This window comes from Aegilops tauschii, chromosome 3 (genome assembly GCF_002575655.3).
Source record: "Aegilops tauschii subsp. strangulata cultivar AL8/78 chromosome 3, Aet v6.0, whole genome shotgun sequence".
In the NCBI taxonomy this organism is placed as follows: domain Eukaryota; kingdom Viridiplantae; phylum Streptophyta; class Magnoliopsida; order Poales; family Poaceae; genus Aegilops; species Aegilops tauschii.
Genome location: NC_053037.3, coordinates 593,855,409 through 593,877,134, shown reverse-complemented (window position 1 = coordinate 593,877,134; position 21,726 = coordinate 593,855,409). Strand labels below are relative to the sequence as shown.

The 21,726-nt window shown below is 45.9% G+C and overlaps 3 protein-coding genes across 3 annotated transcripts; 2 read left to right on the top strand and 1 right to left on the bottom strand.

The window, feature by feature from the left end:
* The first annotated feature begins 5,729 nt into the window (after positions 1–5,729).
* Positions 5,730–11,432, top strand: LOC141020765 (uncharacterized). The gene is made up of 6 exons (XM_073495710.1): positions 5,730–6,381; positions 6,413–6,634; positions 6,721–6,819; positions 7,867–7,985; positions 8,123–9,703; positions 11,199–11,432. The coding sequence occupies exons 1-6, from the start codon at positions 5,730–5,732 to the stop codon at positions 11,430–11,432; spliced, it is 2,907 nt and encodes a 968-aa protein (XP_073351811.1).
* Positions 11,433–18,158: 6,726 nt separating this feature from the next.
* Positions 18,159–18,872, bottom strand: LOC120976079 (uncharacterized). The gene has a single exon (XM_040402896.1). It carries the CDS (start codon positions 18,870–18,872, stop codon positions 18,159–18,161), a length of 714 nt encoding a protein of 237 aa, XP_040258830.1.
* A 1,238-nt stretch (positions 18,873–20,110) lies between these two features.
* LOC109735732 (uncharacterized) lies at positions 20,111–21,198 on the top strand. The gene is made up of 3 exons (XM_020294933.4): positions 20,111–20,283; positions 20,450–20,555; positions 20,645–21,198. The coding sequence occupies exons 1-3, from the start codon at positions 20,241–20,243 to the stop codon at positions 20,691–20,693; spliced, it is 198 nt and encodes a 65-aa protein (XP_020150522.1). The 5' UTR covers positions 20,111–20,240; the 3' UTR covers positions 20,694–21,198.
* Positions 21,199–21,726: the final 528 nt, after the last annotated feature.

Here is a 21,726-nt window from a genome sequence, read left to right as displayed (position 1 = left end):
CGCATGAAGGGTTTGATGAGGCCTGGCGACGCCAGATAGAATCCTTTACGCAAAAAGGTAGTGTTGGAATTAAAGTAAATGATGATATAGGTCATTATTTTCAGACACACAAAGGCCTGAGGCAAGGAGACCCAATGTCCCCTATATTGTTCAATATTGTAGTTGATATGTTGGCCATTCTCATAGGCAGGGCAAAGGACGCCGGTCAGGTAGGTGGCTTGGTGCCTAACCTAGTTGATGGGGGTGTATCCATATTGTAGTACGCTGATGATACAATCATCTTCATGGAGCATGACCTGGCAAAAGCGAGAAACATGAAGCTGGTGTTGTGTTTATTTGAACAATTGTCCGGTTTAAAGATTAACTTTCATAAAAGCGAGTTGTTCTACTTTGGTAGAGCCAAGGAGGAACAAGAGGCTTATAGACAATTGTTTGGTTGTGAATTAGGGGCTTTACCTTTTACTTACCTGGGTATACCCATTCATCATCGTAAGCTCACGAACAGAGAGTGGAAATGTATCGAAGATCGGTTCGAAAAGAAACTTAGTTGTTGGAAGGGCAAACTTCTGTCTTATGGAGGCCGGTTAATTCTTATTAATTCGGTGCTCACAAGTTTGCCGATGTTCCTACTATCTTTCTTTGAGGTTCCAGTTGGGGTCAGGAAAAGGCTGGACTTCTATCGGTCAAGATTTTTTTGGCAGAGCGATGATCTTAAGAGAAAGTATAGACTCGCCAAGTGGGATATTATTTGTCGTCCCAAGGATCAGGGGGGGTTGGGTATCGAGAATCTTGAGATCAAAAACAGATGTCTGCTTAGTAAATGGCTATATAAGTTATCAGTTGGGACTGATGCGAATTAGGCACAGATACTTCGTAACAAGTATCTGCAATCCAAAACCTTGTCACAGGTGACAATGAGACCAACTGATTCGCCATTTTGGAAGGGGCTTATGAGAGTTAAGTCAACCTTCTTTAATAGAACAAAGTTTATAGTCGGAGATGGTAACGATACTCGCTTTTGGGAGGACACTTGGCTTGGTGAGACACCTTTGGCATTACAGTACCCATCTCTGTATCGTATTGTGAATCGTCGTGATGCGCTTGTGGCGACGATTATGCAGGCCACCCCTCTTAATATTCAGTTTAGGAGGGTGCTTGTTGGTAATAGATGGGAAGCTTGGCTTCATCTGGTGCGTAGACTGATGGAGGTTCAGCTGCAACATTAGCCCGATCAGTTGTGTTGGAAACTTACTAGGTCTGGACAATTTACCGTTAAATCGATGTACATCGATGTTATTAACTCGAGTGTCATTCCTAACTCCAAACATGTTTGGAAAGTCAAAGTTCCTTTGAAAATCAAAGTGTTTATGTGGTTTGTCCATAAACAGGTTATTCTAATAAAGGACAACTTGGTTAAGCGCAATTGGACAGGATCTACTAGGTGTAGTTTCTGTGATCGGGATGAAACCATTAAGCATCTATTCTTTGAGTGCCCGTTGGCAAGGATTTTGTGGCGCTCAGTGCAAATTGCTTTTAACATTACTCCTCCGAGTTCGGTCGGGTCGTTATTTGGAACGTGGCTGGATGGGATAGAGTCCGTTACAGCTAGACACATTCGTGTAGGAGTTTGTGCGTTGTTATGGGCAATTTGGAACTGCAGAAATGATTTGGCTTTTAACAGAATAAACACTATTCATTTTTTACAGATTGTATTCCGTGCTGCGTTGATCCGTATGTGGTCCCTACTTACTCCGACGGAGGCCAGGGAGCGTTTGGTTACTGGATCTGTCCGGTGGGAGATGGTAGCGCGGGATATATTCAACCGGTTTGGATGGCGGTCATGTAATAGGATAGGCAATTAGTTTTCCTACCTTTATTTCTGCCAGCCGGTTGTGGCTTCATAACTTTTTTGTTTTCATGTCGAGGTCTATGTGAGCTCGACGTTGTTTTCTTTTACGACTCTTAGACTTTGTTGAACCTATTTTATTTATATATGTGGCCGTATGCATCTTCCTGATGCAGAGGCCGGGGAGTCCCCCCTTTTCAAAAAAAAAAAAAACCTTCACATGTTGGATGAACGGGCTGTCAACCATGCTTATGTGCCTCAATGGTTCAGCAACCCTCGTTCATCCACCCTAATTTGGTTATCTTAAAATCAGTGTTAGGAGTGTCATAGTCTGTACGAGTTATCAGAGTTTTGCGGGATTAATTACCAATGTGCGTCATAATTTTTCCATTTTCTACTATGTCGTTAGTCAAATGGTGGTCATCTTTGGGAAAGAAGCCTGTCATTTGCATCCTATTATATTATGGCGGTATGTGTTCTGAGATCTGTAAGTTTTGTACCTTTTGGTCAAGAGCATCCCTGATTATGTGAGGACCAGCAGCATGCACAGATTTTTTTGAGTGGAAACACGTAAGAAACATTGGCAGATTTTTTAGTGGAAACATGCAAGTATATATTCTGTAGATCGCAGTTGGCAAGTCCAACGTACGCCCAATGTTCTCAAGGCAGTGAGTGCAGGCTCCTTGCATGAGTCATTTGTAGTGGCAACACTACATAGCGGCACATCTGTAACCGGTCAAATTTGTTGAGATTCATGCGGTAGCTGGCCCATGCATACGTATAGTCTATGTATTGCAATGCCATAGATAGGTATTGGTTTTGTGTCAAATCAAGTCACTGGTCCTACCACAGTTGTGGAACGAGCTAATGCGCTTGCCCCCACTGCCCCACTATCATCATTTCTTCTTGGGCAGCTAGTTCTTTCTTCCTTGGGCGTCTGCCGCTTTGGGAGCAGCTCGCCGGATTTGGACTTGATGGCCCGGTGAAGACGACACTCTGGACGGAGAAGGGGCAGGGGAGGTGAGACGGGAATGGTGATCTGCAAGGGAGATGACGACAACGTGGTCACCAGATGGTGGGTGCAGAGAGGGGAGGCAACATTGGGGAGAAGCAGTCATGGCGCGCTGAGGGATGACAAAGTGGCAGAGAAGTGGCAAACGAAGAGGGGCGGGGAAGGTGCAAACGGTGCCGGTGAAGACCATCTAGGGTTACGGCATTGGAGACGTTGGTGGGATGGGAAGACTCTGTGTGCATGGGTCCAATACGATAGGGGTGGTTTTTTTTTTTCTCTTCGAGCGGTGAGGAGAGGAGTTGGACTGGTATTCTAGGTCATGAACATGTTTGCCGGATTTGGTACCAATGGGGAAGTTCTTGGTGTTTAGTGGGAAGGACAAAAAATATGGCTATGGAGAAGGTAAGAGCATCTCCAACGCTGACCCGTGAAACAGACATTGTATTTGTGCGTGACGAGCCGACATACACTAATACGGGAGCCAACCATTCAACCACATGTGCATACATTTCGAAGCGAATTTTAATAAACCAGCCCAATTTCATGCAAACCGGGTGATTGTCATTTAAACCGGAGCAAATTCTTTATATTTTTGACATATCTCAACTAAACAAAAGCGGACGACATATTTTTAACCTAGTTTAAAAATTTTGCCGACCATGGAGGCGTCAATGTTCCACGTCATGTCTTCCCCATGTTCGACAAGATCAACGGCTATGAGCCTCAGAAAGTGAAGTTGCGGGAGGGGAAGAATAGGACGTGGGACACGAGACGGCTCCGCATCCATGTTCCACCTCCTACTCTTGGTCTCCTCGGGCCTAAAGGCACTAGTAGTCGGACCAGCAAAAAGATTGAGCCATTGTGCAGGGGCATTGAGCTCAAGGTTGTTTTGGTAGAATTTTGCACTTCTTAGCCCTCACCTCGATTTTACAAAGTTCCTCATGCCTCCTACTCCTATTTACTTAGAACAAGAAGAAATAGTGTCCTGGGTATTTAATTTTAAGATCTCATACAAGAATTTTGAAGATTATATAACCAATCTAGATGATAATCAGCTCCTTGTTACACACAAAGTGGTATATTTGGGCGCTATCTTTGTGAAGACATATGTGAAGAGACAACGGAGGAGGGGGCACCTTTTAAAGACCAAGACGGTACCGGTTTGCACATAGGTCATAAATACCAGAAGATCTTTACATTGCAATTGCCGTGTTTGTGTTGCAAGGGCTATAAATAATGGCTCATTGCTACATCCACATGTTAGCTTCATATATCGACCAAAACAACCACATTTATAAACTTTAAAAAGAGTTGGCAGATAAAATCGTTGGCAAACAAAATTGTGTTTGACCATACGTAAAATACTGGAATAAGAGAGAGATTAGAATCAGGAGTCTGGTGATTGAAATTCGTTGTTGCTAGCTTGACTTGTCGTAGACACATTTTTTTGGCTGTGACCTGCAATGGTGTAACACCCCAACTACTTACAAATTGGCAGTAGTTATGCATGACGACACAACCCAACAATACTCTAAGTCAAACATGATTGACTAAGAAGTTCTCACGCGATGCATCACGGCCACGGCGAAGGCCGCCGACGAGGAGTGCATGGCGGACGATGAGTATGGCGGTGGCCATGGAGGACCGGGAGGCGAGGGAATGCATCACGGCCATGGCGGAGGCCGCCGACAAGGAGTGCATGGCAACCCGCGCCGCCAGTACCCCAAGCTCGTGGAGGCGGAGCGGAAGATCTTCGCAGAGCACGTGGTAGACGGGGAGGTCATCATCCTCTCCGACGATGAGGTGCACGGCGGCAATGACGAGGAGGACTTTGACGTGGAAGAATGGGGGCGCATCTTCCCCGACTGCGGCAACGACGGCATAGGGCTGGACCCCATAGGCGATGGGATGTCGCGGGCGGATTGGCTCACCCTCTACAAAGGCGATGATGAAGATTAGTTTCGTTTAATTTCATGCTTAGTTTTGAGTTTAAGTTTAAGTTTAGGTTTAAAAACTCAGGTCCCGTGGGATGTGAAGACAAGGCGGATGATTAAGTGTCGAATTTCGGTTGTTTAAACCGAATCTAGGTTGAACTTTTGCAAATTTGGTTTTTACTCCGTTAAATTTAGGTGTTCGGTTAGGTCCGACCCAAATTTGCATAGTAAAAATCCTTCACTAAGTTTTGCTCGGTCGGATCCTCCTCTCTTTTATAGAGGATCGGTTAGAGTTGGCCTAAATTTAAGAGCCCTCTTTGATGGTGACTGTTCCAAAACGGAAGAAAAATTGCTTGGTGTCCATTAAGCTGGTCCAAAAGTGCGAGTCCTGGGGCTTTTGAACTTGCGGGTGTGTCTCATACTCTCATATTCCAAGTTTAAATAACTATTTACCGAGGAGCACTATCTTATATCTCTACAACAGCTTGAATGCTTGATCTCTCACGACAACGAACGCTCCATCTAGCCAGATTATTTTTTCCCCGGTCCCATCATAAAAACTGCACGCACGCTTTGGCCAGCGAATATCAAACAGCCGAGCCCGAAACAGCTGTCAGAAAGGGGCGCCGGAATATGGTCGGCATCTGATCTCGAGATTGTTAGAGTTTGAGTCATATACTTTATGTAATCTTAACTATCTTCCCTCCCGTATCCTTCTCTGTCTCTCTCTGTTCACGAACCCGGATCGATCTCTAGCTATCGATCTATCTTGTACGCTACGGCACCGGGTGTTTTTCCCTCTATATAATAAACGCACGCGGCTCTCCAAGGAGAGTAGGAACGCTTCCCAACATCGTCTTACATGGTATACAGAGCCAGGCTCTTCCAAAACATCTAGTGACACAGAAAAACAGAAGCTATCGCTAGCGATCGTACCATGGCGTCCTCCTCAAGCGCTACCGGCCTCAATCTCGGTGCTCCACCAACCGAGAGGCTGACAAGAGCGAACTACCTCCTCTGGAAGGCGCAAGTCTTGCCGGCCCTGCGAGGTGCGCAGGTGACCGGCCTGTTAGACGGCAGCGACGTCGCACCACCAAAAACAGCGCAGATTGAGCAAGCAGACAAGACCACGGCGATAGGGCCAAATCCCTTGTATGGGCCGTGGCTTTTGAAGGATCAGCAGGTTCTGAGCTACCTACTGAATTCACTTTCCCAGGAAATCCTCGCACAAGTTATCGGCAAAGAAAGCACCTTTGATCTCTGGATTGCCCTCACGACGTTGTTCGCATCGCAGTCACAATCTCGGATTAAAAATCTAAGAATCGCCATCGCCAACACAAAGAAGGGCAACATGTCAAGCAACATCTTCATCGCCAAGATGAAGAGCCTCGGTGACGAGCTAGCTGCGGCCGGTCGTCCGGTGTCCGACCCGGAGATGGTGGACTACATCCTCGCGGGACTTGATCGGGACTATGATCCCATCGTTGTTGCGGTTCGTGCTATCAAGAATTCAATTATCGTTGATGATCTCTTCTCGCAAATCTCCGCATTTGACCAGAGGATGGAGATGCTGGGCGATGGACCAACTGGTTTTCGCTCTTCTGCCAATGCCATCTACAGAGGGCCTGGGCAATCTCGTCCCAGAGGAGGCCGTGGGCGAGGGAACAGAGGGCGCGGTCGTGGTAATCGCCCCTCTCCCTCTCCTGCTCGCGGCAGTGGTGGCGGCGGCTATCAACAACATCAGCGACAACCGCCACAACAACAGCAACAACAGCATGAGGGAGATTATCCCGAATGCCAAATCTGCTACAAATACCATGCCGGCGGCGCAAGGGCCTGTTGGCATCGCTATGATGAGGATCACGAAGAAAAGAAGAAGGCCAACCTCATTACCAATTCCTATGGGATTGATACAAATTGGTATGCAGATTCTGGAGCCACCGAGCACATCATGGGGGAACTCGACAAGTTAACGATGCGGGAAAGGTACCACGAAGGTGACCAAGTGCACACGGCAAGTGGAACCGGTATGGATATTACTCACATTGGTAACTCAATTGTTAAAACCCCCATAAAAGATTTACATCTAAATAATGTCCTACGTGTTCCCCATGCATCAAAAAATCTTGTCTCCGTTCATCGATTTACCCTTGATAACAATGTTCTCATAATATTTTATCCATACTCTTTTATGATTAAGGACTTGGCAACGAGGAGAGTCATTCTTAGAGGAAAGTGTGAAGGAGGTCTCTATCCACTTATATCATCATCATCTTCATGGTCAAATAAACAAGCCTGGAGTGTCACCAAACCATCTTCGGCAAAGTGGCATAGACGCTTGGGTCATCCATCTTCAATTATCGTTCAGCATGTTCTTAGTAGGAATAAACTCCCTTATGAGTCTAGTAGTGAGTCAATTTGTGATGCATGTCAACTACCTAAAAGTCATCAGTTACCATATCCCATCTCTACCAGTGTATCTACTGCTCCTTTGCAACTTGTTTTTTCAGATGTTTGGGGGCCAGCCCCCACTTCAGTTGGTAGATTCTCATACTATGTAAGCTTCATTGATGACTATAGTAAGTTTACTTGGATTTATTTACTAAAGAAACGGTCTGATGTATTTCAAGTGTTTAGCAATTTCCAAAATCTTGTTGAACGCCAACTGAACTCCAAAATCCTTGCCATGCAAACAGACTGGGGTGGTGAGTATGAGAAACTCAATTCTTTTTTTCAAAAGATAGGAATTTCACATCACGTCTCGTGTCCTCATGCTCACCAACAGAATGGTTCTGCTGAACGGAAACACCGTCATGTTGTTGAAGTAGGACTAGCATTGCTAGCTCATGCATCCATGCCTCTCAAGTTCTGGGATGAAACTTTTCTCACTGCTACATATCTTATTAATATTTGTCCTAGCAAAGTGATAAAGTTTGAGAGTCCCATAACACGTCATTTTGGTGTCACTCCAGATTACAAGTCTCTTCGCATCTTTGGTTGTGCATGTTGCCCAAATCTTAGACCATACAATACACGCAAACTTGCCTTTCGTTCTAAACAATGTGTCTTTTTAGGCTACAGTCCTATGCATAAAGGGGTCAAATGTCTTGATGTCTCTACTGGCAGGGTGTACATATCTAGAGATGTTGTCTTTGATGAATCAGTCTTTCCTTTCCAGTCACTTCACCCAAATGTCGGTGCCCTTCTTCGTAAAGAAATTCTTCTCCTTCCATCCAATCTTAGGGATTTTGATCAAGGGGGCGATAACAATTGTGCTGACCAAGTGCTAATATTCCTGCTAGTTCTCCTCTTGGTGTTATGCCTGTGCAGGTACCTGAAGAAAACAGAGGGCAAAATGATCAAAATCATGAAAATCCAGCACAAAATGAGGTGTTATTTCATGTAAACGAAGAAGGAGCAGCAGGCGTGGAGCACGAGGAGGCCTTGGCGGCTCCTGCGACTCCTGCGCGGCTGCCAGCGTCGGATCGCGCGCGTGAATCCACCTGGGATCAGGCGCCGGTCAGCAATCAGGAAACTGACAGCGCGCAAGGCTCAAGGAGCCACTCCGTGGCTGCCACGTCTCCACGCGGGACCCAGCAGGCCACTCGCGTCCAACCGACAGCGAAGGCGGGCGCGGGCATCCACCCGACATCGAGGACTGGCACGCCTGGTCGCATGCAGCAAAAGGCGGGCGCGGGATCTCCTGCGGCTTCGAGTTCTGCGGCCCAGACCAACTCCAGTTCGGGAGAAGACACACAGATGACCACAGGATCTACTGCATCGACTCAGGCTGCACATGTGGAGGATTCTTCAGGATCTTCTGCGTGTAGTCAGGCTGTACAGCCCCCTGTGCAACCACATCCTACTACCACAACAAGGGTTATGACCCGGCTACGAAAAGGTATTAGGAATCCAAAGATAAGGACTGACGGTACTATACCGTATGGCATGCTATGTATTTCAGGTGAACCAACAAATTTAGGTGATGCACTTGGAGACTCCAGATGGAAAAAGGCAATGGATGAAGAGTATAATGCACTGATGAAAAACAAGACATGGCATCTGGTGCCAAATCAGAGAGGTAAAAATATTATTGATTGCAAGTGGGTATATAGAATCAAAAAGAAGGCAGATGGCTCCATTGACAGGTACAAGGCACGTTTAGTTGCAAAAGGCTTTAAACAACGTTATGGCATTGATTATGAGGATACTTTTAGTCCTGTGGTAAAAGCTGCAACTATACGACTTGTTCTAGCTATTGACATATCCAGGGGGGGGAGTCTGAGACAGCTAGATGTACAAAACGCGTTCTTGCATGGTGTTCTGGAAGAGGAGGTCTATATGAGGCAACCACCAGGGTATGAAAACAAGCAAACACCTCACTATGTTTGCAAGCTTGACAATGCTCTTTGTGGTCTGAAACAGTCACCTAGAGCATGGTTCTCAAGGTTGAGTTCACAGCTGAGGCATCTTGGTTTTGTTCCATCCAAAGAAGACACATCTCTCTTTATTTATAACAAGGAAAACACTATGATTTTTGTGCTCATATATGTTGATGACATTATAGTTGCAAGCTCCTCACAAAACGCCACTAATGCTCTCTTGCATGATCTGAGTTCAGAGTTTGCTTTGAAGGATCTTGGTGATTTACATTTCTTCCTAGGTATTGAAGTTAAGAAGACTCAAGGTGGTATTGTGTTGAATCGAGAAAAATATGCCATTGAACTTCTAACTCGTATGGGAATGAAGGATTGCAAACCTTCACCCACACCATTGTCTTCTTCAGAACAACTTTCAGCATATGAAGGAGAACCACTTAATGAGGAAGAGAGCACAAAATATAGAAGTACAGTTGGAGCCCTGCAATACTTGACTTTGACACGACCAGACATATCATTTGCTGTTAACAAGGTTTGTCAATATCTGCATGCTCCCACCTCTACTCATTGGACATCTGTCAAAAGGATTGTATGATAAATTAAGCACACTGTGAGTTTAGGGCTTCAGTTTAGACGTTCTAGTTCTACACTTGTCAGTGCCTTCTCCGATGCTAACTGGGCAGGATGTAGTGATGACAGAAGGTCAACTGGAGGATTTGCAACGTTCTTTGGTTCAAATCTCATTTCTTGGAGTGCTAGAAAACAAGCCACAGTGTCGAGATCAAGTACAGAGGCTGAGTACAAGTCGCTAGCAAATGCAACTGCTCAAATTATTTGGGTGGAATCATTGCTTCATGAGTTAGGAATCAGGCAACATCATACATCCTGTTTATGGTGTGATAATTTGGGAGCAACTTATCTCTCTGCTAATACAGTGTTTCATGGCAGAACCAAACACATTGAGATTGATTTTCATTTTGTGCGTGAAAGAGTTGCAGAGAAAAAGTTGGACATGCGGTTCATTCCATCCAAGGATCAAGTGGCAGATGGATTCACTAAAGCCTTGTCAGTCAAGATTTTTGAAGAATTCAAAAGAAATCTCAATATAGGATAGTTTAGATTAAAGGAGGGTGTTAGAGTTTGAGTCATATACTTTATGTAATCTTAACTATCTTCCCTCCCGTATCCTTCTCTGTCTCTCTCTGTTCACGAACCCGGATCGATCTCTAGTTATCGATCTATCTCGTGCTACGGCACGGGGTGTTTTTCCCTCTATATAATAAACGCACGCGGCTCTCCAAGAAGAGTAGGAACGTTTCCCAACATTGTCTTACAGAGATAGCTTTGTCCGGAGTCCGGAGAGCCAGCCGGACGACGTCGGGACCCGAACCGTCGATCCCTTGCACCAACCCGTGCATGGCCGGCTATCTTCTAGATCACTGTACGTGCGTTCCATGTCGATCGCTCGCTAGTGTGTGTGTGTGTCTGCTCAACAAACCGAATCGAACCCGTGCATGGTCAATCTGCAACCGCGTGGCGTGGTGTGGAAAGGTGGGGGAGAGAACCTTGTGTACTATCTGCTACTACTATGCTCTATCCATGTCCTCTCCGCGTGTGCCTGTTGCGACGGTGGGGGGTGGCCAGCGGCTAGCTGGTGTGTATATATAGGACCCGGACGGACCTTGGGGCATCGAGAAGAGCAGACAAGCACCCATCATCAGCCAGCAGAAACCATCGATCAATCGCTCGCCGGACACAGCATCTATTCTGCTCGCACACGCACATACGGATTCAGTCGATCGACAGGTATAGTGATGGAGAATGAGAGGAACAACCAGGCTCCACCCCTACCCCCAGGTTTGTTCATTTCGACCAGTTTTGATCTCCATGCTCATGTCTGAAAACTAAGGCTGAACTCACTTCAGTTAGCTGCGGTGTCGTCTTCAGATGAGATAATGATAGGCTAGCATACCTCAAGCTGTTGAATTTAGTTTGCTCATGTGTGTGCCTTACGTATGCGTGTGCAGGCTACTACCCATCCGCGGCTGCGGAGCAACGGCAAGGCGGCGGCGGCAGGAAGGGATTCATCCAAGGATGGTAAGCCGCCCCACCACCAGCTGCTCCATCGATCGATAGCACCTCCTTTGCAACTTGCTTCATTGTCGCTGGTGATTTCTAGCCTGATGGTGTCTCTATGTGTCGTGTTTTTCAGCCTGGCCGCGCTCTGCTGCTGCTGGATCTGCGAGATGTGCTGCGACTAACCGGCGTGCGAGGTCGCTGCCGGCACAAGACGTTGGTGCTAGTATAGACCTATGAAGAGCATACACATAGACACACACACATAGAGAGACAGAGAGTCGTTGCTTAGTTAGTGTTTGTTTGTTGTTTTAGGTTGTGCAGAAAATAACCGAGAACGGCGTGCGTGAGTTGTGTCCATGTATACGCGAAGACTGGTTTGGGGAGATTTGATTGGAAGAAAAAAATGGCCCTGACCCCACCACGTGAAATTCGGGGAAAGAGAGAAGTAGATTACGAAGTTTAAGTAAGTTTACCTAGATGGTACATAGGTGTAGGATTAGAGTAATGCTACACCTACGAATGGCTTAAGGTAATCCTTACGGGATAAACAGCTCGCAAGTTATGACTGGGACTAGAGAGAAGGCAGGCCACACCCCACTTAAAATCAGGGGGGAAAGAAGTATTGTTGGAAAGTTACGTATAAGTTTATGTTAGTCTTCGTAGGTGTAGAATTATGTTGGTGTGGCGACCACTTCGTCGTGTGTAATTGTGTGTCCGAAATATACTCACGTACGTACACACCATACTCGATTTAGGCCTTGAAACGTGCATCATTTTTTTAATGAACCCTCTCATCTATTCATAACATGTCATCAGTACAAAGAACATTAAAAATGATAAAAAATACATATAGCTCCATAAACCACCTAACAACGACTACAAGCACTGAATCAACCCAAAAGCTCGCGACCGTCATCGTCCCTTTCTCATTGGAGCTGGGTAAAATTTGTTGTAGCACACATTCGGGAAGTCGTCGTGCTAAGGCTTCATTTGAACAACACACAAGAACGGCAATCGCCGCTGATGAAGAGAAGTGTTGATCAGAAAGATCCAACCTGTAGATATATGAACAAACAAGAACGAAGACTAGATCCACGGAGATCAATCGAAGACTAATACAGAACGAATCCCGTGAGATCCCTGAGTGACACAACTTCACACTCCCTCTGGTGATGCTCTGATGCTAGATGCATCACCGGGATGGGACTAGACGTGGTGAGGGGATCTTATTCCATTTTCAAGGAGTCACCACCGCCACGCTTTCCTGGACAGGAAACAAATCCTAATCGACCTCAAAAGAACACCTAAAAGCGGAGTAGGAAACCTCCCGCCAGCAAGAGCAAGGTTCCATCGCGCCTCCATAGCCGTAAGGCCATCAGAGATAAGGCAGACCGCGGCGGCTCTGGCGGGAGGTCAAGAAACCCTAATCGCATGTGCACTCGCGTCAGGAGGCGAAGGGGTACACAATTGACGGCACAACATTGAGTCCTCATGTTCAACCTCCATAGTTTGTTTGTCTAAAGTCAAAATTTATAAACTCTTAACAAATTTATAAATAAATATCAACATATACAATACCAAACCAATATCGGTAGATTCATCACTGAATATATTTTCACATCATGTAGATTTATTATTGTAAATGGTCATATTGTTTTATATAGACTTGATCAAACTTTATATAGTTTGACCTCAACCAAAGCTAATATGGGGAGTACATAAAAACAAAGTTTTTTTTAAAAAGGGGAATATATTAATATCAAGCAAATACCAATTACAACCAACCTCTGCGCTAACAAGATGCCTAAAACATCAAGGATGCACACACCCAAAAAGTAAAATAAAATAAGGAATAAATAGGAAAAGGACCCTGCCACAGTGATCAACCATCCGCAGTAGCAGCACTCTAACCATCACCAAAGACAACACCCGGACTAGAAAGACTCGACTAGATGCAAGTCGTTCGTCGGTCCGATCTTTCACGATACTGGCAGCAGCACAAGAAATTCCAGCCAAGCAAAGATGCGAGACCGTCAGATCAAAAACTGACGTCGAGCAGACTAAATCAACTCCACGCGTAGCAACGACAAAATCCAAGCTGGATCAGCAAAAACAAACACAATATTTGGTGTCCCCGACATGGGACGTTTTGTAACTTTTTATTCAACTCACGTGAAAACTAATCTGCCCTTATTACATAGCCGAAGCCTTTATTTATAAGCGTGCGCGCAGGCACCGAACCAAAACCGACTATGACTCTTTAACTCACGCAAGGAAATCTACTAGTACTTCCTTTATCTAACACCACACGGTTTCCTAGTTGAAAGAAACAAACTAATTAAGGATTCCACTAATTAAATATACGGCCACGCTGATTACTAGGATCACAAAACCAAACCAGGACTCTTTTTCTTACCAAAACAAGACCGAATCAGCTACGCTAGTTGAATTGGAATAGCACCGACCAGCGTCCAACTCGGAGTAAGAAAATTAGGATTGACTTCTTCAGCTCGTGGTTCTGGCGATGGTACTCGCATTGTAATTTGACCGATTGTCAAAATATTTGAATTAGTAACTTCATCTCTTTTTGCACTGCTGGTCACATCATCCCCTCCTTCTTGAAACAAAACCGTCCTCGGTTTTGTGCCAAATTTTACGACCTTCTTCTTCAGTGAAACATTTGTATCTATCTTAATTTCTCCCGCAAACATAGATCGCAGCACACATCTTCTTCCGTCACCCCAAAAAGTGTAAGTGTTGGACCAGCCCTCGTGTGTGGCACGACGGTCATATTGCCATGGTCTTCCCAACAACAAGTGACATGCATCCATTGGAAAGACATCACAAATTACTGTATCTTTATAGTCACCAACTGAAAATTTCACACATACCTTGTGAGTAACTTTCAGTCTACCAGACTGGTATAACCACTCAATACAGTGTGGTTGCGGGTGTTTCCACGTAGGTAGCGCTAAAACATCCACCAGTTCTTTGCTGATAGCATTAGTGTAGCTTCCTCCGTCTATGATCAACTTACAATTAGTGTTGTTGATTTTGCACTGAGTTTGAAAAATATTTCGACGCTGCCCTTTATCCTCAATGCGATCCTCTTGCACTCGCTGCACCATCAATGATGGGTATGATTCAGCAGCTTCAAAACTCGCAATCACCTTTTCAGTATCTTCAGATTTTTCACTAGATGTGTCAGAAACAACCTCTTCATCGCTAGCGGATGCATAGCCATCTTTCGTTAGCAACACTCTTTTCTCATTAGGGCATTCACGCTTCATATGTCCTCTTCCTCCACACTTGAAACACTCGATGTCACTAGTATGTGTGGTAGACTGCGCACTAGAATCAACCCTCGACAGTCCTGATTTTGAAGCATCCTTTTGCACGGAACCATGAGAACGATTTGATGTTGTCGTCCTGGAGCTAGGAATGACATCCTCACTCTTATGCTGCGAGCGTCGCCATGTGTTCAAAGTGTTACTGGGAACTGTGCTGACTTGGCGCCGCTTAATCTGTTGTTCCGCACGCATAGCTTGGTGCACAAGATCTTGTATGTTGTAGTAGACCACCATCTCAACACGATCCTGCACCTCAATATTTAGCCCGTTAAAGAAACGTGCCATTGTCGCCTCCGGATCCTCCGTTGTCCCTGTACGTATCATAAGCAATTCCATCTCCTTGTAATATTCATCAACACTCATATTACCTTGAGAGAGCCGCTGCAACTTGTTGTACATATCTCTTTTATAATGCTCAGGAACAAAACGTCGCCTCATAAACTCTTTCATCCCTCGCCAAGTCGTCGGGCGATGTCTTGAACGACAAATTTGATTCCACCATATTAGCGCGTAACCGGTAAACTCAATGCCAGCAAGTTGAACTTTCTTCTCCTCGCTATAATGATGGGCATCAAAATTTTGATCCACACACATCTCCCACTCTAAATAGCCTTCTGGTTCGCACTTGCCGGAGAACGAAGGGATTGAAATTTTTATGCGCCCAATTCCATCATCCACAGGCACACGCACAGCTTGACCAACTCGGTCATGCACTCTGCCATGAACGGAAGTTTCAGGACGAGGCTCATAGTGTCGTGGTCGTGGCGCGTACCCCACCTGGTCAACGCCGTCATCGAGACCTTCATCTCCAGCATGAGGTTGTGCCGCCAAACGGCGATCATGCACGCCGGCATGTCCATCGCGAGCAGGTGGTGCATAATGCAGTGGAGCCGCCGGAGCAGTCTGTGGTGAGGCAAAATTCGTCGTCGGCATATTGATGATGTCCGCCAAACCATCAAACCGAGTGATCAGACATCTATCCTTTTGCCGAGCGCATCATGACATTGCTTGATGTAGTTGCATGTGTGGTCAAAACCAGCTCGAATATTTTGCGGAATATCATCTGCATACACTGGACGTACTATTTCCTCAGAATCAGCAGCAACCTCATCACCCTTGTTGACCGAGGTTGACATCTTGATCAACACAGTACCGTGAACAACCTTAGCTCTGATACCACTTGACAAAGACTCGACTAGATGCAAGTCGTTCGTCGGTCCGATCTGTCACGATACTGGTAGCAGCACAAGAAATTCCAGCCAAGCAAAGATGCGAGACCGTCAGACCAAAAACTGACGTCGAGCAGACTAAATCAACTCCACGCGTAGCAACGACAAAATCCAAGCTGGATCAGCAAAAACAAACACAATATTTGGTGTCCCCCGACATGGGACGTTTTGTGACTTTTTATTCAACTCACGTGAAAACTAATCTGCCCTCATTACATAGCCGAAGCCTTTATTTATAAGCGTGCGCGCAGGCACCGAACCAAAACCGACTACGACTCTTTAACTCACGCAAGAAAATCTACTAGTACTTCCTTTATCTAACACCACACGGTTTCCTAGTTGAAAGAAACAAACTAATTAAGGATTCCACTAATTAAATATACAGCCACGCTGATTACTAGGATCACACAACCAAACCAGGACTCTTTTTCTTACCAAAACAAGACCGAATCAGCTACGCTAGTTGAATTGGAATAGCACCGACCAGCGTCCAACTCGGAGTACGAAAATTAGGATTGACTTCTTCAGCTCGTGGTTCTGGCGATGGTACTCGCATTGTAATTTGACCGACTGTCAAAATATTTGAATTAGTAACTTCATCTCTTTTTGCACTTCTGGTCACATCAGCATGAGGCCCATGTGAACTACGATGGCTTTTGGTTCACCATGTGTTGGTTGTTTTTATGGATTCCGGCGCCTTTTTAGCACAAATTATGGTTATGTTTAGATGTTAGATGGATCTGATAAACTTCACTTATGCTCGTAAAGTCATAGTTGAATTATGATGTGGTGCATTTGAATTGTCTAAGCAAATGTTTGAAAGAATTGGCAAAGGACCCTAATAAGTGCCACACGTATAACACGAACACATGACAACTCCGATCGTTTTTTAGGCAAGTTTAATGACGCAAGGATGGCAACTTTTGTTGTCGAGGATGGCAACTTTCTTTTCGGATGGCAATTTCAGTTTATCTTTTGGATTTTTTACGGCAACTTTAGTTGTAAAAAATGTCAGAGCCAGAGTGCTTCATGTCACACGTGTGGCACTTATCATTTGGGTTGGCAAAATACATTTTTTAACATAGTACAGACGCAAGCTCTCATACATACGCACATACACTCACCCCTATGAACACACACACACCCTATGAGCACCTTCGAGAGGCTGACCCGACATATCATCTTGAGATTTATGAAGTCACTGTAGGTGCCTTATCGTCGACGGGAACATCTACTCCCACTAAAAGCGCATCGCCGGAAATCCTGAAATAAATCCTGGAATAATGTGAACACTAGGACTTGAATCCTGGTGGGTTAGGGATACCACTGTCCCTTGTTTTTGCGGGAAAAACTTCCGATCTGTTCATTTTCAATCACGGTAGTAGAACGAACACTATAAATAATGAAAATTACATCCAGATCCGTAGGCCACCTAGCGACGACTATAAGCACCGAATCGAGCCGAAAGCGCGTCGCTGTCATCGCCCCTCCCTCGCAGGAGCCGGGCAACCTTGTTGTAGTAGACAGTCGGAAGTTGTCGTGCTAAGGCCCCATAGAACTAACGCACCAGAACAGCAACCGCCGCGGATGAAGAGTGTAGATCGAAAGGATCCAACCTGAAAACACACGAACGAAAACGAACGACGAACAAATCCGAGCTAATCCACCAAAGACAGATCCGCCGGAGACACACCTCCACACGCCCACCGATGATGCTATACGCATCACCGGAACGGGGGCTAGGCAGGGAGGCCTTTATTTCATCTTCAGGGAGCTGCCGCCGTGTCGCCTTCCTAAGCAGGGCACAAATCCTAACAAAGCTCAAAAAAAAATCAAAAAAAGGAGCCCTCCCACTGGCAAGGGCCGAGATCCACTCCACCTCCACTGTCCCTCTAGCCATTCAACCACAGGATTCCTGTTGAGTACGATAGATTAAGTTTGTAGGAAATCTACTAGGTGAATAAGCGTTTAATCGTTGTAAAACTCTTATATAAAAAGTAATAGGATAATGAGGAGGTTTCAAGCTTTTAGAAAAGGTATCTGCTAGCAGTGGCGGAGCTTGAAAGAAATCTTTGGAGGGGCGAAGCTGTAAGAAAACAAATACGAAATCATACGTATACAAGAGGTTAGATGTTGCAAATATCAAGTAACTTAGATAATTATATTGATCTTCTCCAGATTAGCTTACAAAATACATTTCTAATCAATAGAGAATTCGGTTCACTACAAAGTGCTATTTAACCGTGGAACATTCAGTTCACTACTGACCAGCTCCAGAACAAAAGAAAGTATACCCAAAATACTATTTAACCATGGAGCATCCAGTTCACTAGAGACCAGCCCTTCGTTTCTTTACACCCTTAAAGTGCACAAGAACATCTTCATAGCTGTACTTCTCCACAATTTCACTCTCTATGTTTACTAGCAAGCTATTGGCTAGATAATCATCTTCCATAGTATTACGTAGCCTTGTCTTGATGATCTTCAAAGTAGAGAATTCTCGCTCGGCACTTGTTGTAGAAACTAGAAGAGTTAGAAGCAATCGCAACAATCGATCAACCAAATTGTAGATAGAATGCCTCCCTGTCTCAAAGAGATATCGACAAAGATTTGTTAAGGTTGACACATTTTTCAACTCTTTATCATTGGAGGCGTCCACAACAAAGTGTTTTAGTTGTTGCTCCAATCCATAGATTTCCTGTTGAGTGAAATCTGTTGGATAATATTTCTTCACCAACTCGCAAATATCATCAGCTTTGAAAGATCTGAATTTATTTTTGGGGATCAGAGTAGCACTTGTGGTCAAAAGATCCAGTACCTTGTCATTGAACCTGAATTCTAATTCATGTAGCTGAGTATCAAGTGTTGCACGAAATACTTCCACCCGGAAATAATGTTCCTTAGTAAAACGATCTGGTTGGCGACGAGCACGACCACCACGCATAATGTAAGTTTCCCCCAGACCTGGAATATCAATGAAATGATTTACACAGAACTCAACAACCCTATCAAAAAAGGCTTCCCAACCATCGTCTGATCTCATTTCCTTTGATGACCACTTCCTTTGATGCAGCCACTAGCGCAAGTTGCAAACGATGAGCATAGCAGTGGACATAGTACGCATACGGGCATTTTCTAAGAAAAAGAGCTTGCAAACCATTGAACTCCCCCCTCATATTACTAGCCCCATCGTAAGGTAACAAAACTACAGAATCACAATATTCTAACTTTCCACAATTTCCATAGGGGAGAGATTGAGAGAGATACAGCCATACAGGGTGGGGAATCTGCTCACCGAGGCACTGCGCGGGGTCGACGGGGCCTAATGCTGTAGCGGACAGCCACAACCGAGGCAGAAGTCGATGAACCTGAGCGGAGGAGGAAGTAGCCGACCAACCCTAGCCGGCCACCCGCCAGCCGGCCAGCGGTCGCCCCACGCCGGCAGGCCACAGCGGCCAGCCTCCCAGTCGCCGGTGCCCCACGCCCACGCTCAGCCGTCCGCGGTCGCAAGTCAAAGGGGAAAAGGATTCTGGAGTGTGGAGTTGGTCGCTGCATCCAGGGCTCCAGGCATCGTAGACTAGTCATAGTTGATAAGTGGGCCTGTGGGCTGTATGTATACATAGGGGTAGTAAAAAAAAATCATTTTTGCTGGGGGGCGACGGCCCAGGTTGGCCCCCACGAAGCTCCGCCGTTGTCTGCTAGAAATGCCCTTGATTGAACAGCCGTCAGGCGACTGTTCCAAAACGGAAGAAAAACTGCTTCGTCTCCGTTAAGCGGGTCCAAAAGTGCGAATCCCGGGGCTTTTGAACTTGCGAGTGTGTCTCATATTCCAAGTTTAAATAACGAGCCCGAAACAGCAGTCAGAAAGGGGTGCCGGAGAATATGGTCAGCTACCTGGCGACGGCGCGACCCGAACCGTCGATCCCTTGCACCAACCCGTGCATGGCCGGCTAGATTCTCGATCACTGTACGTGCGTGCCATGTCGATCACTACCTAGTAGCTAGTGTGTGTGTGTCTATCTGCTGAAGAAACCTCGGCCATTGATTCGAGCAGCACACTTTCCATTCGTCAAGCTCGTAAAGGCACGTGCTGTCTAGTCACCTCGAATCGAATCCGGTTAATGGTCAATCTGCAACCGCGTGGCGTGGTCTGCAAGGGTGGGGAGAGAAACTTGTGTACTATGCTCTATCTATGTGCTCTCCGCGTGTGCCTGTTGCGACGGTGGGAGTGGCCAGCAGCTAGCCGGCGGTGTGTATATATAGATAGGACCTTGGGGCGTCGAGAAGAGCAGAGAAGCGCCCATCATCAGCCAGCTGAAACCATCGATCGATCGCTCGCCGGAGCCGGACACAGCATCGATTCTCCTCGCACGCGCACGTCGGAGGTGGTCGATCGATCGATAGATACGTGATGGAGAACGACAGGAACAACCAGGCGCCGCCACCACCCCCAGGTTAGTTAATTTCGATCGTCATTTTCGACCTCCATGCTTATGACTGAAACTGTCGCTGGATTCGCTGCATCGATTCAGTTAGCTGCAGTGTCGTCTTCAGATCAGATAAGTACCCCGAGTTGCTGGCTTGTTTGCTCATGCTTGTGCCTTTCTTGTTCGTGTGCAGGCTACTACCCATCGGCGGCTGCGGAGCAAAGGCAAGCCGGCGGCGGGAAGAAGGGCCGCCGGGGAAGCACCAAATCCAGGGGCGACAAGGGATTCATCGAGGGATGGTACGTACTACCACCTCCTTTGTAACTTGCTTAGTTGTCGCTAGTGATTTCCGGACTGATAATGGTCTGAATTTTGCGCGTTTTTTCAGCCTGGCGGCGCTGTGCTGCTGCTGGGTCTGCGAGATGTGCTGCGACTGACCGGCGAAATCGCTGCGGCCCAAGACATTGGTGCCAGTGCCTATGAAGAACATACACATACAGAGAGAGAGAGAGAGAGAGTCGTTGCTTAATTACAGTGTTTGTTTGTTTGTTGTTTTAGGTTCTGCGTAAATAACCGAGAACCCGTGCGTGTGCGATGTCCATGTACCTACCGTGCGTCACACCTATAATCAATTTTAAGGCCCCAAATTATCAGGCTACTGTTGAGTTGTGTGCATCCTAAATATGCAAATCGTGTGGGGTTATCGTCCTCTAAAAAGGGTCTATCTCTTTTTTTTTGGCGACGATAAAGAGTTTTATTCTATAGATGCAGAGTTACCGTCGGCTAGCAAAAGCTCAGCGATACAAGATGGACAATCCTGTAGCCAACAAGCCGTGGTACACTCTATTCTACCATAATTCGCCATGCGATCGGCTACTCTGTTTTGACCTCTAGAAACTTTTATAGGAACAAACTCTCTACCAACAAGTAGATGCTTAATCTCCGAAACTAAATGGCTGTATGTCGATTTGTCAAGACTATCTGTGTCGACAAGGAAGAAAGCGCTATCGAACAATCAAATTGGATAATCACCGGAAGGTTTGATCATTCCAAAGGCAACGCAAGACCCTCTCTTATTGCATGTAGTTCCGCTTCCAAAGCGTCATTGCAGAAAAACAGATATCGGTAAGCAGCAAAAATCATATGTCCATCTGTATCTCTCAGAATCATTCCTTCTCCTGCCGACCCGTCTGAGGCAAACGACCCATCGACCGACAAGGCGACCCGCCTGACATCCGGAACAGGCCACGATGGAGATGGTGCATTTCCCTTATTTCTGGCTTCAGACCAGCCATCACCCAATGACATCTTACCTTTTAACATCTCCTCTGTGCTATGTTGTTTAGCATACCAAATACAGGTAGCTATCCAAATAGTCAACTGAAAATTGTACTGGAGCATTCTCTTTCCCATGCACAACATCTGTCCGCAAGCCCCAAATCTCTGATCGCTCGTTTGGTAGCAAGAGAG